Raw genomic sequence first — 15,240 nt, forward strand, 5'->3', positions numbered from 1 at the left:
GTGCAAGGACGAACTGGCTTTCAAGCTGCGCAAACCACAACAGCAGGTTATGTTGTTGGAATAGCATGGACTTAATTGTAACCCTGTTAACTGTGCTGCTTTTAGCTGGCTGTGTGGTGACTGGTGGATTGTCCGTTTTCGTGCAAAAACGAGTGCGGCCCGGCTGATGCAGATGTAAGGAACGTTCATGTTACGATGTGGTGCAGAACGCTGAAGCTGATGGGGTCGTTTTGTTGTGTTATCATTGTGGTCACCAAATATATGGTATCTGGTAGAATTGAAGATTTTTTTTCCACATAAAACACATCTACACAAGATAGCTTGCAAGGAAGGAAGGCTGCACAATTAACTGTTAAGAGAGGCATGGAATCGTCTATATTTCACAAATGTCAAAGAGTAACAATAATGACAAATACTAGTCACATGGAATGCTTATATTCCACTGTACACTTACGTTTGCAGGGACAGAATGAAGTGCTAAAAACTTGTCATTTAAAATTTTGTAATTCTTTTTTCCAGATCCTTAGCAGACATCACACCTATGCCTGTTTTTCATACCCCTGAATGTCCAGAATTTCTGCAGGGCTATTGACATATAGACACCATTCTTATAAAAAAGCTTTACCAGCAGTGTGTGATCCTCCATGGAGACAGTCATGTTGGACATGTCAAAGCAAACTGAGGAACAGCCATGTCCTGCATGTCTGTTGGTATGTGTACTCTGAAGCTTACAGCACCATCTATTGGTTAAAGTAGTTTTTCCCCATGACAGTCCCACCTTGCATCATTAATGTGCTGTTCAAATTTGACATCATTCTGATCAGTGGTTCGCTTTCTACAGTGTTTTAAAGTATGGACACTTGCAAAGACAACACCACAGGGGAAAAAATTATAGTGTTTAACATTACACTATTTCTGATATTTTTACCCACAAATATTTAGTAACATCATGAATTATATTTTTTCTCATGCTAGACACCATTTCAATGAACGCTAGTAAGAACTTCTTCTAACCAATGTTTCTTGCTTTCCACAAGTTTCCTTTTTTTCCACTTTCTTGCAATATAAGTAGCTAAATACCATGTTCCATTAACACATAGATTGCCACACACATAGTGATGGACATTTCACTACCAGGCCATGGCATCAGGCCTTTGGCAACCTCATGGCTGTGAATGTGTTAAATAGTCTCCAGTGCCTATGGTTCCAAGCATGGCACAATGTGACATTTTTACTAGAATTTAACATGTGTATCATCTCCTGAAAGTTAATGTGTGAATTTATTTCAAAGTTCAACCACAGCAGTCACACAAAGTCAATTGTGTACCACCTCCAGCAGAGCTAGTTAAGCACAACTATTTTCAAAGTAATATTTGGGTTAGTGATTGACATTTTTGTGTTTACTTGTTTTCTTTGTTTTGTTTCTGCATATTTTATTAGGGGATGAAATTACAGAATGTGACCAGTAAATTTCACTAACCTACACTATTGACTATCAAAACAATTTGTAACACAATCCTGCAGCACATTGCAGGAAGACTTGTCAGTTAGTGGGAAATGAACATTCAAATATGATGACAATATGAAAAGATTTATTGGCGTTTAAGAAAGGGCATCCTTTGCAAAAGACAACTAGAGTTTAGCAACAGCCACAGCAACTGAAGCCCCTGGAGCCCCAAGAAAAATCTTAGCAAGCTTCAGAGACCCCTTTGTATGTTAAAACTTCCCACTCATAAAACAGTACCTTTTGCCATTTTCTAATTATACAGCTTTTGGGTGAACAAGTTTATTTCACTGGCTTTTCTGTGTTTTTATATTTTACCATTTCTGTTTTTATGGTAATATCTAAACTGTAATAGACTTATATTTTAACATTTTATCATTTCTGTAATTTCCGCATCTATACATAGGCATTCACACATTTGTATGTTAGTTCTATGTCATTAACAAGTTTTCAATGAGTGTATATTTTAAGTTGAGTATATATTCCATTAAGTAATTTTCAGGCTGTCATGGGTGAGCATTCAATATATGACCATGTATATGTTATACATTATATAGTTATTAGTTTTTGCCTGTTGATAATTTAGAAAGGCCACTTGCAGTTTGTGTAGATTAGCAACTTATGTCATGAAATCTCTAACAACAAATTATAAATAAGTTGACCATTGTAACTAAGTTTAGTGTCAATAAACAGGAACAGAACGAAAATGTAAATTCTACAGTGTTGTGTACATTTATTCAATAACTGTTCACCACATCAACTAATCACAGGGGAAGACTAAAGAAAAAATTCCACAAGACTTAACCAACATCAAACAGGTCAGTAACGCTTTCCTTGTGTTGGTGTTGTCTTCCTCCAATTTCATTCAAGAATATATCTGAATTTATCCTGTCTGCTTTCCAGTCACAAGTACAGCTGTAATAGCTTTAAGCCTTTGTTGTTCCCAGCTCTGAAGCCTCCTACATTCTGCTAAGTGTCTTTCTGAAAACTATTATACAGGCTGGGAAAAACAAAACTGTCCTGGAACATATTTATAAGACTGACATGGAGTTGGTCCTTGTTGATGAACAGGAGAGCTGCCCATCACAGAAAATGCTGGAAACTGTAATTCCAATGAACCAATCAGTTGTTGTAACACGTCTGCACTTGTACACCACCCACATGCTCTGTCCCGAGCGCTTTCCATTGCCGGTACACTTGAGTGCACGAGAAGAGCAGACATGTTTTAATATTGAAGTCATGCAAAATATTGCTCATGCTAAAACAGTGCATTTTCACTGTTGAGTGTTATGCAAAGCACAGTTCATGGAAAATGGTAGAATTATTTGCGCAAATGTTTAAGATAGGAAGTGTTGTTACAAAAGCTCCAGCAAAGTTTGCAATGCAAAACTTACTAGCAAAATGGCACAAAATGGGCTCTGTGATAGCCAAAACTGTAATTATCTGAAAACAATTCAAACACCAGAAAACATTGCTCAAGTGATGGAAAGCCCAGACAAAATATGATGAAATTTCAATGCCATTTATCTGTGCAAGTGGGAATTAGGAGATTGACATGTCAAAACATTATCAAAAATGACCTTAATCTGAATCTTTACAAATTTATTACCGTGCAGGAGTTAAATCGTACAGACAAACTTTTGCATGGTGAGTTCAGCTGGCGATTTCTGAGTTAAGTGGTAACAGTACTTTTGGATGCTCAGTTTTTCATTTCCTTTCACGAGGTGTGGTTCAGCCTGTTTGGGTATGTGACTTCACAGAACACATTCCATTAGCATGAGAAAATCCTCATCAGTACTTGAAGTGCTGTTCCACAATCTCTTCCACCAAACTCTTTCATTCTAAGTGGTATGTCCAGGAACTGTTTAATCCATATGTGGCTCAACTCAGTAGAAGATGAATGATTGTATGGATATTTTCAGAAAGATGGATCAACAACTCACACCACTTTGACAATCTTGATGTGAGTGCATGAGGTGTTCGGTGAGCAGAGGACAGTCAGTGGAGGCAGTACAGTCTGCTAGTCACTTTGATCACCTGATCTCTCTCCCTGTGATTTTTCGAACTGAAAGGTCACATATGCTCAAAGTTTGTTAACAATGCCCAAACCCACATCAGATCCATTGTAAATATTTTCTGGACCAGTTTTATTTTGGCCTCTCTGAAGCTTTACATATACCTTCCCATGAAGACTGATAAAATTTCATCATTTTTCTATAAAGATTGGTAGATTACATACCTGTATGAATTCGTTTGTGTGCAATCAGATGACTCATATATTTAGTAGAAAATCCACAAGAATCACACATATATGGCCGATCTGAACTGTGAGTGATGAGATGATGTTCTAAGCTGGTGGTATTGGAGAAGGCCTTCCCACAAATGTCACCTGGAATGATAATATATTGTATCTGGTTCAAATATTTTCTTATTTAGCTCTGGTTGTTTACAGTTTATTAAAAATATTACATAACTGAAACCAGTTTGTGAAAATGAAAAGGAGATTTTCTGTGCCTGGGAGCAATCATAGAGGTCAGTAAATACAATTCATTTTTCTAAAGCCAGAAAATAGTTTCATTTCCAGATTTGGTAAACTTTTAGTTTCTTCTGGGACAGACAAACATTAACTAAACCAATTGAAGCTTTGTGCATAGGTTTGTCAGCTGGTTAGAGGCTTTTTCAATTTAAAAAATACAGGGATATAGAACAATAAAAATGCCACACTCTTCCAGTACCATTATATAAATCTTTGCAAGGCAATAGATAACTGTGCTCTTAATTGTAAGACAAGAATAAATACATTCAGAAATCTGTTAAATTCATCCAGAAACTTATGAATTGGCCTGTACTTACCATCAGGAGCTGTAAATCTGAGTATAGTGTTTGTATTTTTCTAAAACTACAAGCTATTATTTCAGTGGAGAAAAGAAGATTGCAGGAGGGGAGGGAGAACAGAGCATTCAGGATTCAGGTCAATGAGGGACCTAAATATGAACAAAATGACATAAAATAGACTATGAGATCAAAGATACCACATGAGAAAGCAGTCACCAGCAGTTCAGAGATGACAAGAGAAGAGGGTGTTGTAGGCTGATAAGTAAACTTGAGTATGGAAGGAGGTGAGAGTAATACAAGTAAAGTATAGTAAATGGAGAAGAAAGGGTCATGAACAAAGGCAGAAAATGAAATTTTACAAAGCAATACTGGAGGTAGGTTAATGTAGGTTGAGGCAAGGAGGAAGACGAGATAAGAGAATAAATATATTGGACAGCAAGGTCTCATCTTCTGAGATCAGGGAAAATGTTACTGGGTGACAGGATCGAAACTAAACTTGTGGTACAGCAACTACTAAGGTATCCTCAGACAAGCTGTATAGCATGATCAGCAAGTGGGTACTGGAAATCCCCAAGGCATACACATCATCAGCACCCATTCATGTGTATTGCCAGTTTGGTGGAGGCCATCCCAATGTAGAATGCTGTGCTGTGAATGCATGTCAGCTAGTAAATGACATGAGCAATGTTTCAAGTAGCTAGCCCTCCAGTGCTGCACATTTTTCTACAAATATGTGGATAGGCAGATGTAAATTCTGATCAACACTGATTGATCATGTATACCATGCCATGACATAGACCGTATGCTGGGTAGGTGGATGCACTTTATTTATTTATTTTTTGTGTTTATACCAACTTCACATAAAGTTGTGCCTTTAATTGTGCTGTGCTAGTTTGTCACAAAGCAAACAAAGTTAGGTCTTGCTATAGCACAAATAATGAAGCAAAAGCTTAGTTATTTCATCATTTTAATATTGCACTCTATTCAACAATAAATGTATATTTCCTACTTCTTAAATCCCCTGTGCATTTGTTACTGATTACAATTTTTACTTTTGAAGTGTTCTGAGTATATGGTTATAAAATATAAGCTTTCATCACCAGAAATGTTACAAAGATTGAAATTTTTTGTGCTGTCATACTGACGGGTTTATCAAGAAAATCAGCTTGATCATGGCATAACAGCTTGATTTTTTTTAATAACTTTAACTGTACAGTGATTATCATAGATTAAACTGTTTATAAAAATCAGTGTATATAATAAAAACAAATTGTTGTACATAAAATTTACCCATAACTGAATGGAAATTATAAATACCCAATGACTGCTGGAAACAATATGTAGTTAAAAATTATCTGAGCAAATGACATTTTACAAATTTGGGCATCAAAGAAGTCACTGTAAAGAGAGATTTAAAAACTGTAACTACATTTTAATTATGGAAGTGGTTACTCTAAACAGCATAATTGGTTTAATTGTGGTACCTACAAAGTAAAATTTTTTAAGGAGAGTTTTTGGAAGTAGGAATAAGATTAAGTTTGAAAGTAGAAGTACAAAGTAATAAGTATACACTGGATGAGGCTCACTCCATGTGTGAAGTTCCAAGGCACTTGGACACATAAGAAGTTGAGGTGGCACCAGCATGTTGGATAGGTTAATCACATCACTCAGTCCTGCCTGTTTTTCACTTAGAAGTCTCTCTCATTGTGTTCATATACAGATGGGATTGCTGGAATACTTTGCTTACTTACACTTAATGCTATGCTGTGGCATAATATTTTAGGACAATATAGCTACAGCAAAAAATTATTTATTCCACAGAAACCTGCAGTAAGAGTATTATATAAAGCTGAGAGTGCAGAAACCTTTTCAAAGGTCTTAGGATTCCTACACTAATGTGCCATTACATTTATTTTCTAAATGGCATTTGTCATTAATACTAACAATGAATTTATGACAAACTAGGAAATTCATAACTACAATATTGAAGTAAAAATAAGTTCCCTATGCACTGTGCACTAACTAAGGTTCAGAATCCTGATGCAAAAGTCTAAAACAGGTTGCCACAAGACATCAGACAGAAAATTGGAATATCATGTGGGATAACAAGCATAATATGTGACTAGACTGAGGATTTCTTAGCAAGGACGCAACAGGTTATCTTGTATTGAGAGTCACTGAGAGATGTTGAAGTAAATTCAGGCATGCTCTTGGGAATTGTTTTGGGAACCTCACTGTTCACGTTGTATATAATGTCCTTGCATATAACATTATAGTAACATTAGACTTTTTGCAGATAATACAGTTTTCTATAATGAAATACTGTCCAAAAAAAGGTTGACAAATTTTGTCAGATCTTGATATGACTGAAATATCAGTAATTATTCACAATTAGAATCAGTCAACTCTTACAAATATCCAGACTTGACGATTTGTAGGTATGTGAAATGGAATTATCTCATAGGCTTAGTCATAGGTACGGCAGGAGACAGACTTCAGTTCATTCACAGGGTATTGGGAAAATGCAGCCAGTCTGCAAAGGCGACTGCGTACAATTCACTTGTACATCTGATCTTAGAATATTGATCCAGCTGTGCGACCTGTATGTAATAGGATTAACATGGAATATTAAAAGAAGGGCATCATGAATGTTCACAGGTCAGTTTAACCTGTGGAAAAAAATTACAGAAAAACTGAAAAACCTAAATTGGCAGAGTCTTGAAGATTAATGTAAATTATCTCCGGAAAGCCTAGTTACAAAATTACAAGAGCCAGCATTAAATGAAGAATCCAGAGATATTCTTCAGCCTCCTACATATCACTCTCATGGAGATCACAAAGACAAAATTAGATTAATTTTACTATGCACAGAGACACTTAAGTAGTCATTCTTCACACACTCCATACACAATACTGGCAGATTGGGGGAAAAATAAAGCAGGTAGAAAATTTTAAAGACCTAGCATATTGGATAAAGTTCAATATATCTGAGAAAGGACCCTATCATTCATGTTTCAACAAGATAGGAATGATGTTACACTGTACTGAAGGTGGAGATGCTGACTTGCAGATTGGCACAACAAAAAGACTGTCACAAAATGAGCTTTCGGCCAACAAAAAATGACAACAGATGTGCATGCACACACATACACGCACACACGCATGCATGTACATGCACACACAAAACTCATACATACACATATGACCATGGTGTCTGACTTCAGTTGCCAGAGACTGTGGTCGTGTGTGTGTGTGTGTGTGTGTGTGTGTGTGTGTGTGTGAGTGAGTGAGTGAGTGAGCGCACACACACATGTCATTTTCTGACAGTATTTTTGTTGTGCCAATCTGCAACTCATCAGCTCCACTTTATGGTGAGTAGCAACTATCCTTTTCATAATACTGCTACAGTCCTTCCTGGATTTTCCATTGTTTGATGGTAACAATGGTGTTTATTATAAATGATCAGTATCCACCAATGCCTACCTTAAACAGTGCTGCACAATTATTCATCCCTGATGCACTACATGCAGCAGAAAGCCTCAAAATCCATAATAAAGGTACAGCAGGACAAACAAATGCAAAATAATTGAAGATTCTGAGAAAGATCTCCGGCTAATTCAAAGAAAATATAGAGTACAAAAGGCAAAACTATGAGCTACATTCCCGTGAAGAGAAAATTACAGGTATCAATCAGAAAAGAGGATTTCTTTGAATGATTACTTGACAGAAAAGAGATCTGAAAAGTTGTAAAGTCAAATTATTATCTACTTTTTGAAAAATAACAATAATAGTTAAAAGCAATGAAGAAGTGGAGAAAGACATGCAAGGGCTATGGACCTCATATGACATGAAACATGTATTTCCATACAAGAAACTTGATGGACAACAGAGTTTCCAACCAAAATACAAGAGGAAGACAGGTAAGGTATTCACCAAAAAAAGAAGCAAGAACATCAAACAAGAATGGAAGAATGTTGGGCCAATGTTAAAGATCACAGAAAAAAAGTGGTTGAAATGATGTGGTCCATTAGTTGTTATTGACAATTCCTTGAGGTCTCATGATGTGTCATATTAATAGATCCCTTCTTTTAGTCAATTTGTGCTATAAATCATTTTTCCAATTTAATGCAGCAACCTTTCATTTGTTCTTGAATCTATCCATCTAATCTTCAGCATTCATGTATGGCACCACATTTCAAAAGTATCTGTTCTCTTCTTGTCTGAAATGCTTGTCATCCATATTTCACTTCCATACAAAGCTACTCTCCAAACAAATACATATCTTCAGACAACGCATCCTAACACTTACATTTATTTTATATGTCAACAAAGTCTTATTTTCCAGCAATTATTACCTTGCTATTGTCAGTATGCATTTTATATCCCTTCTACATCAGCCATTGGCAGTTATTTTGCTGCCCTAGTAGCAAAACTGATTACTTATAGTGTGTCATTTCCTAATTTCATTTCCTTGGCATTGTCTAATCTAATCTGACTACATTCCATTACCCTTGTTTACTTTTGTTGATGTTCATTTTATAATCTCTTTTCAAGACACTATCCATTTTATTCAACTGCTCTTCCAAGTTTTTTGACATCTCAGAGAGAATTACAATGTCTTTGGCAAACGTAAAAGCCTTTTTTTTCCTGAACTTTAATTCCCTGTCTAAGTTTTTCCTTTATTTCCTTGAGAGCTTGCGCAATATACAGATTGAATAACATCAGGGATAGGGTAATGCCCTATTTCACATCATGCCTGGCTCTCCCAAGGATCTCAATAAGTCTGAGGGAATGTCATCTACCCCAGAGATCTTGTTTCCATTAGATCTTTCAGTGCTCTGTCAAATTCTTCTTGCCGTACCATACCTCATCTTCAACTACTTTCCCCTCTTCTTTTCCTATAACACTGTCCTCAAGTTTGTTTCCTGTATATAGACACTCTACATATTCCTTTCAGCTTTCATTCTTTGTATAGTATTGGCTTGTCATCTGTGCTCTTGATATTCATACAGCTGCTTCTCTATTCTCTAAATTACTCCTTAATCCTCCTGTCTTTCTTTGCCCTTGTTAATCCATATTTATAATGTAATACAATAAACTGTTTGAAGTAGCTTAATAAGTATGGCCTCCCAGTTTTTTATGGTGACATCCACCCATAAAATTTTCTCAGTGTTCAGTTTCATTATTAGGAAGGAAGAAGGAAGATTGGGTTTAATGTCCCGTCGACATTGAGGTCATTAGGGACAGAGCACAAGTTTAGATTATGTCAAGGATGGGGAAGAAAATCAGCTGTCCCTTTCAAAGGAACCACCCTGGCATTTGCCTGGAATGATTTCCCTAAACCATGGAAAACCTAAATGTGGATAGGCGGATGTGGGTTTGAACTATTGTTCTCCCAAATGCAAGTCCAGAGTGCTAACGACTGCCCCACATCTTTTGGTAAGTTTACTATTGATGAAATGACATCACTGGGGATTTGCTTTCACAAATGTGGAAAATGGACAAATCTCTTACACTTTCAGGACAGAACCCTCAGGTGGTAAGAGTAAGAGAATGTCTGAAGCACCATCATTTCTATTTGAAATGGTCCTATTGGGGATGGTCTCTGTTGCCTTCTGGCTTGGTAGATAGAGATGAGTCTGCACAACCTACGCTGTCTGTTTTTTGCACCTGTACATGCAAATCTCACTCCAGACAATGTCTCTCCACCAATAGTAAGTCAGAACACTACTGTATAAGAGTCACAGCTTGGTTTTGCAAAACAGACAGGTCCTGCTGATGAAGATGGTGTGCAAGTTTGAAAGATCAAGTTTTAACTAGTGCAATACAAATCTTTAACTCCAAGAAAATTTATATGTAGCTCAAAAGGTATAGAACAGAACCTCTAACTGGAGGATATTTGATTTTAAAACAACAAAGTCAGCAGAATGAATGGGTATTACATGCAAACAATAATGTTAAGGTTTAAGGATCTGGGCAGGGCTTTTTTTTTTCCTTTTCATATTATATCTCTTTAATTATTGGCCAACTATTCATATGGTACAAAAAAATTGTAAAACATATAAAATGAGCACTGGCCACTACTTTTCACATGTCTAATCCGTATGTGCTCTAACATGTTGTAAATTTTCTTTTGAATAGTTCTTCATCAACAGTACGCATATCACCTCTCTACTGATGTCATCAATGACAGTAATAGGCAGCTATGTGGAGTCTAACACAACTCTTTATTTACAAGTCACATAAAAAAATGAGTTTACAACAAGTCAATACCTTAGGAATCAGCATACCAAACACAGATACAAATTTCTTGACTACATCAATTTACAGCAACTGGCACATATGAATGCGCAAATCATACTGTACTTACAAACACAAACTGATCAACAACAGTCACAAAGTTTGCTTACAGCTACTACCAGATTCTACACATATTTCTTAAAGTGGTCTTGTAAAGACACTGATCATCAATGACCATGTTACATGTTGTCCTGTGCCATGGTCTCCACCATTTGCCTGTGGTACATATTTAATTTATCAGCATTTCCTCTGCAGTCTACAAATTACTGCAAACTACACCTCACATTGACTTCAGGCCAAAGTGCTCATATGTGTTGGGTATATCTGTAACAAAATACTTTGTACAGAAGATCAGCTGGTAATCATCTTTTCTATGAGTCTGTCTGCCGTTGGATACTAGTTCTATTCAGTGAGCAATGATAAAAACTCCTTTACTTAATTTCTAATTTCTCCTTGGAATGAAAGAAGGAAGTTTCTTGTATTGTTGTTGGTCCACCGTAACCTCCAAATCATATATGAATACGTCTTTTGTATCAAACTCTTCTAGTTAATAATTCAATTTTGCATTTGTAAATGAAGTATAACAGTGCTCATTAAACACTCCATGCTTTTCTTAAAAACATTTCTTATTATTATCATTATTAGGAATTTCTGATGAACAAGCAACTCTGAAACAATACCTGGCAAAAACATCCTATTGAACTAACACAACTCAAAACTTCATTACACATGATTCTAAATTTTTAAACTTTTATTAAGCTAGGCCTTACATTTCATGGCTTTTTCGCCTGCATGACTGTGCATATGTAAGAGGAGACTGCTGCGGGTACGACACTCATAATCACATTGCTGGCACTTATACAGTGGCTCATCAGAATGTTGCAGTCGATGAGAGAGGAGCTGCTGGATCTTATCAGCTGTATAACTGCCTAGAAAATAAAATAAAAATAAATAAATAAAAACAACAACAGAAAATGCGCAGAGTAAATGCAATAAAACATTTTTATTCTCACTATTGTGAAATATAGTTGCATTATTGTCTGAAAGTGACTTGTTCTCTATTTTAGTGTGCTATTCTACTATAAACAAAGTGCAAAACCTACTGCAGTCCCAACATAACATATTTTACCAAATATTGTGATATCAGAAATTTGTGATAAATCTATTATTACTGAATTTCAGCCATTTACAATGTATTCTGGGAATGCATCAACTGAAAGTATTCTGAGCCTGGAAAAATCAATATGTTACTTTGAAGGTCTGGGTGAAATACAAGCAGTGGAAACAGTAAAAGTAATCGCAATTACCAATAGTTGAGGCATGGAAAGTTAGAAAGGTGGCTGCTGCATGTCAGATCAACATCTTTGCACTAGTGTGTGTGTGTGTGTGTGTGTGTGTGTTTTAGTGTGTTACTTTAAATGAAGGACATTGTTCAAAAAATTATCTATGTTCTACCACTCAGGGCCCCAACTACACTGTGAGTGAAATGGAGCTGGGAAGGTTTTTATGTAGCATCCACAATGAGGTTGTTACGGATTGCATAATAGCTCTGATGAAGACAGAATGGAAATGTAATTGGTGATCTCTTATCCATATGCGCCTCTTCAGCACTTGCCTTAAGCAATTCAAGGAAACCATAGAAACCTAAGAATGGACACTAAGAGAGGGATTTGAACTTCCACTTCCCAAATGTGAGTCTAGACATCAACCAATGTGTTGCCTGACTTGGTTACACTGTGAGTAGTTACCTTTACTCATTCCATTGTTAAATTCTGAAAGAAAAAGTATTTTGTAAGGTATAAAGAAGAATATAACTACAATGATGATAATTGTTTTGCAGCTTTTATTCCTGCAAACACACAATTATGATATCATACATTATATTATATTATTATTTATAAAAGCATCTTCCTTTGCATTAAAAATGAAAATAAAAAGATATGGGTGCTTGGCTTGTGGATCACTTATCTTAAAAAGGCCTTTGACACAAATGTTGCAAACCAATTGTGCAATATCCAAGCACAGGGCATTTTAGTTTCTATGCAGTATTTCATCCAGAAAAATTCTTGAACATCAGTCCTTCAATTATAGTTAAACAGTTTAACATTGATATAAAAGTGGGAACAGTGATATTACTACTAGGCACAATTACAAACAAATGAAATGTACCACCTTTCCAGAGAATTGTCAGTTAACACTAAGGAAAAGTTGCACATATCAGAAAAAAATATTGCTTGCAATTAATCAATCTAATACCAAAAATTGAAAGCCATTTGAAAATTATACTGTTGTAATGTTCCTCACATTTTTGATGAAATAAATGTCACTGTAACATTCCACATCAATGTGCTACTTGCTCATGGAAACAAAAAAATGAAAGATAACACAAATTGAGTATATTTTGTGTGTTAACACATTTAACAGACATGACATCTTCATCAGATTTAATTATCTGCACTTTTGATAATTCTGCTTGTCAACTTCCAACCACTTGGTCAGCGGCATAGTGAACATAACTGGGGCCCGGGGCATGACACTTTGTTGCTCCCCAACCCCCCGGCACCCTGGGCACAACACTTTATTGGTGCGCCCACCACCACCAACATCTCCTCCTCCTCAGCACCCGGTGCAAATACTACACTTTGTTGATGCCAACCACTCCTCCCCTCCAAAAACACATATTGTAATATAATATATAATAATTATTATATTTTCCAGAAAATATTTTTTGTCTTGGATACCATTTGGCACCCCAGCACAAGTGGCACCTGAGGCGTGATAGACTCCATGGCCTCCCTCACTATGCCACTGTGTTTGGTATTACATTATTTCATGGTAGACTCATATTGAAAGTATTCTCTCTCACTGTATGCAATAATTTTTTGAAGGAAAGAGTTGTCCATAGTTTCTGCTTCAAATTAAGCCACTGTGGAAGCTCAGCAAATATTTCATTATTGTTCACATGCCTACTGAGTGCCCAATGCCTCAACTGTATGGTGAATGGTTATCTGCACTTGTTCCATTGACTGTAATCACTATCATATCCAGGTTTTATTTATTTATTTATTTATTTTTGTGCATTTCTGAAGCTGTGCTTGCTCCCTGCTGTTAGTTACACTATGTCCAAATAACTCAGCATATTTTAGTGAGAGAATATGATGGAAAGGATCCACCTGACACAACCAAAATCAGTTTCAGTCACAGGGGAAAAAATATCTTCGCAAATTGTATGTCAGATAATATTCATACTTTAAGGACATAAATTAGTCTCAGAAGGTATGAGTAGCATGGAGCACGAAAGATATGCTACAAGATAAAAAAAAAGACTCCAACGAAATGTTTTAGTTACTCACATTCAAATTCTGAGAGAAAGACAGGGGGTACAGAACAGAAAGAAAAAACAGTAATGGGGTTTAATAAATGAAGACGCTCAGATGAGAGGTTAACTGAAATTGTAGTCAGATTAGCACACCTTGAACTATATATTAAAGCTATGCTTTCCCATACATTAGTGCTCTCTGACACTTACTTTTGCGCAGGTGACTGTGGCAGCTACAAAAGCCAATCAAAGGATTAAAGCTACTGTAATTGCAGAGCATCAATAATGTAAACATTATTTCATCATTTATTATTTATTTTGTTTTTCATCTGAATCTGAAGCAAGAATCCAAATCTACTTCTGAAAAAAATAAATAAATAAAACAAAGTTGTAAGAAAAACAGCCTCTCTTGTCATAATTGTAATCGGCTCTTTCCCAACAGACACAATACGACTTACAGGTATCACATTTGAAAGGTGGTCCCTGGAAATGTTCTGTCTTCATGTGGCTATAATAATCTTTGTTAAGATGACACACAAAGCCACAGAGGCCACATTTATATGACATTTCGCGGGCATGGACTGCAGCCATATGTTGCTCCAGCTGAGATATATCACTAGTTGTAAATGTGCATAGGTGGCACAACTTCAGCTTTCCTGTAACAGGAAGGAAATATTTGCATTTATTACATAAACTCTAGTGCATACTACTTCTTGCTAAAGTAATTCCTGCATTTCTCAGAGCTAAGTTTCACATACTGTACTTCACGATGTATCCATTGGTGCATTCTTTCACATACATTAGTAATGGTTCCACAATATACATTTCAGAAATTTGTTCAAGAACATTGTACAAGCAGAAAAATCACTTTTGGTGACTTAAAATAACACCACATGTTTATTTTTGGTAAAAGCTTTATTTTTTTTTTTTGGGGGGGGGGGGGGGGAGATTTTGGGAAACAAACTCAAGTATATGTATATGCAGCTATTGCCTATGTCCGTCAAGTGTGGCTGTTTCGTGTGTGTATTTGTACCAAACAAACACCATTCCTTTGCCAATATTTCTTCACTTCTGCATCAGGATAGAGAAAAAAATCTACTCACCAAGCGGTGTATGCAAGCCAGTGGCTCCTTCTTCTGGTAGAAGGGTTGAAGGGGAAGGAAGAGGGGTGAAAGAAAAGGACTGGAGGAATTTAAGAAAAGTCATTCAGGACCCGAGTCAGGGTCTCACGGGATGAGAAGGAAAAACTGATTGTTGGGGACTACACCAGATGAGATTTGAA

The 15,240-nt window shown here is 36.3% G+C and overlaps 1 protein-coding gene across 3 annotated transcripts in view; it reads right to left on the reverse strand.

Moving 5' to 3' along the window:
- LOC126194409 (myoneurin-like) overlaps positions 1-15,240 on the reverse strand; it is a 128,455-nt gene that overhangs the window by 29,013 nt on the left and 84,202 nt on the right. For all 3 annotated transcript variants that reach the window (XM_049932764.1, XM_049932763.1, XM_049932765.1), the window contains exons 6-8: positions 14,417-14,614; positions 11,410-11,568; positions 3,744-3,893 (exon numbers count right to left, since the gene is read on the reverse strand). In XM_049932764.1, the coding sequence (XP_049788721.1) occupies positions 3,744-3,893; positions 11,410-11,568; positions 14,417-14,614 (507 nt within the window). The remainder of the gene's footprint in view (positions 1-3,743; positions 3,894-11,409; positions 11,569-14,416; positions 14,615-15,240) is intronic.

The sequence above is a fragment of the Schistocerca nitens genome, chromosome 1 (assembly GCF_023898315.1).
Source record: "Schistocerca nitens isolate TAMUIC-IGC-003100 chromosome 1, iqSchNite1.1, whole genome shotgun sequence".
NCBI lineage: Eukaryota > Metazoa > Arthropoda > Insecta > Orthoptera > Acrididae > Schistocerca > Schistocerca nitens.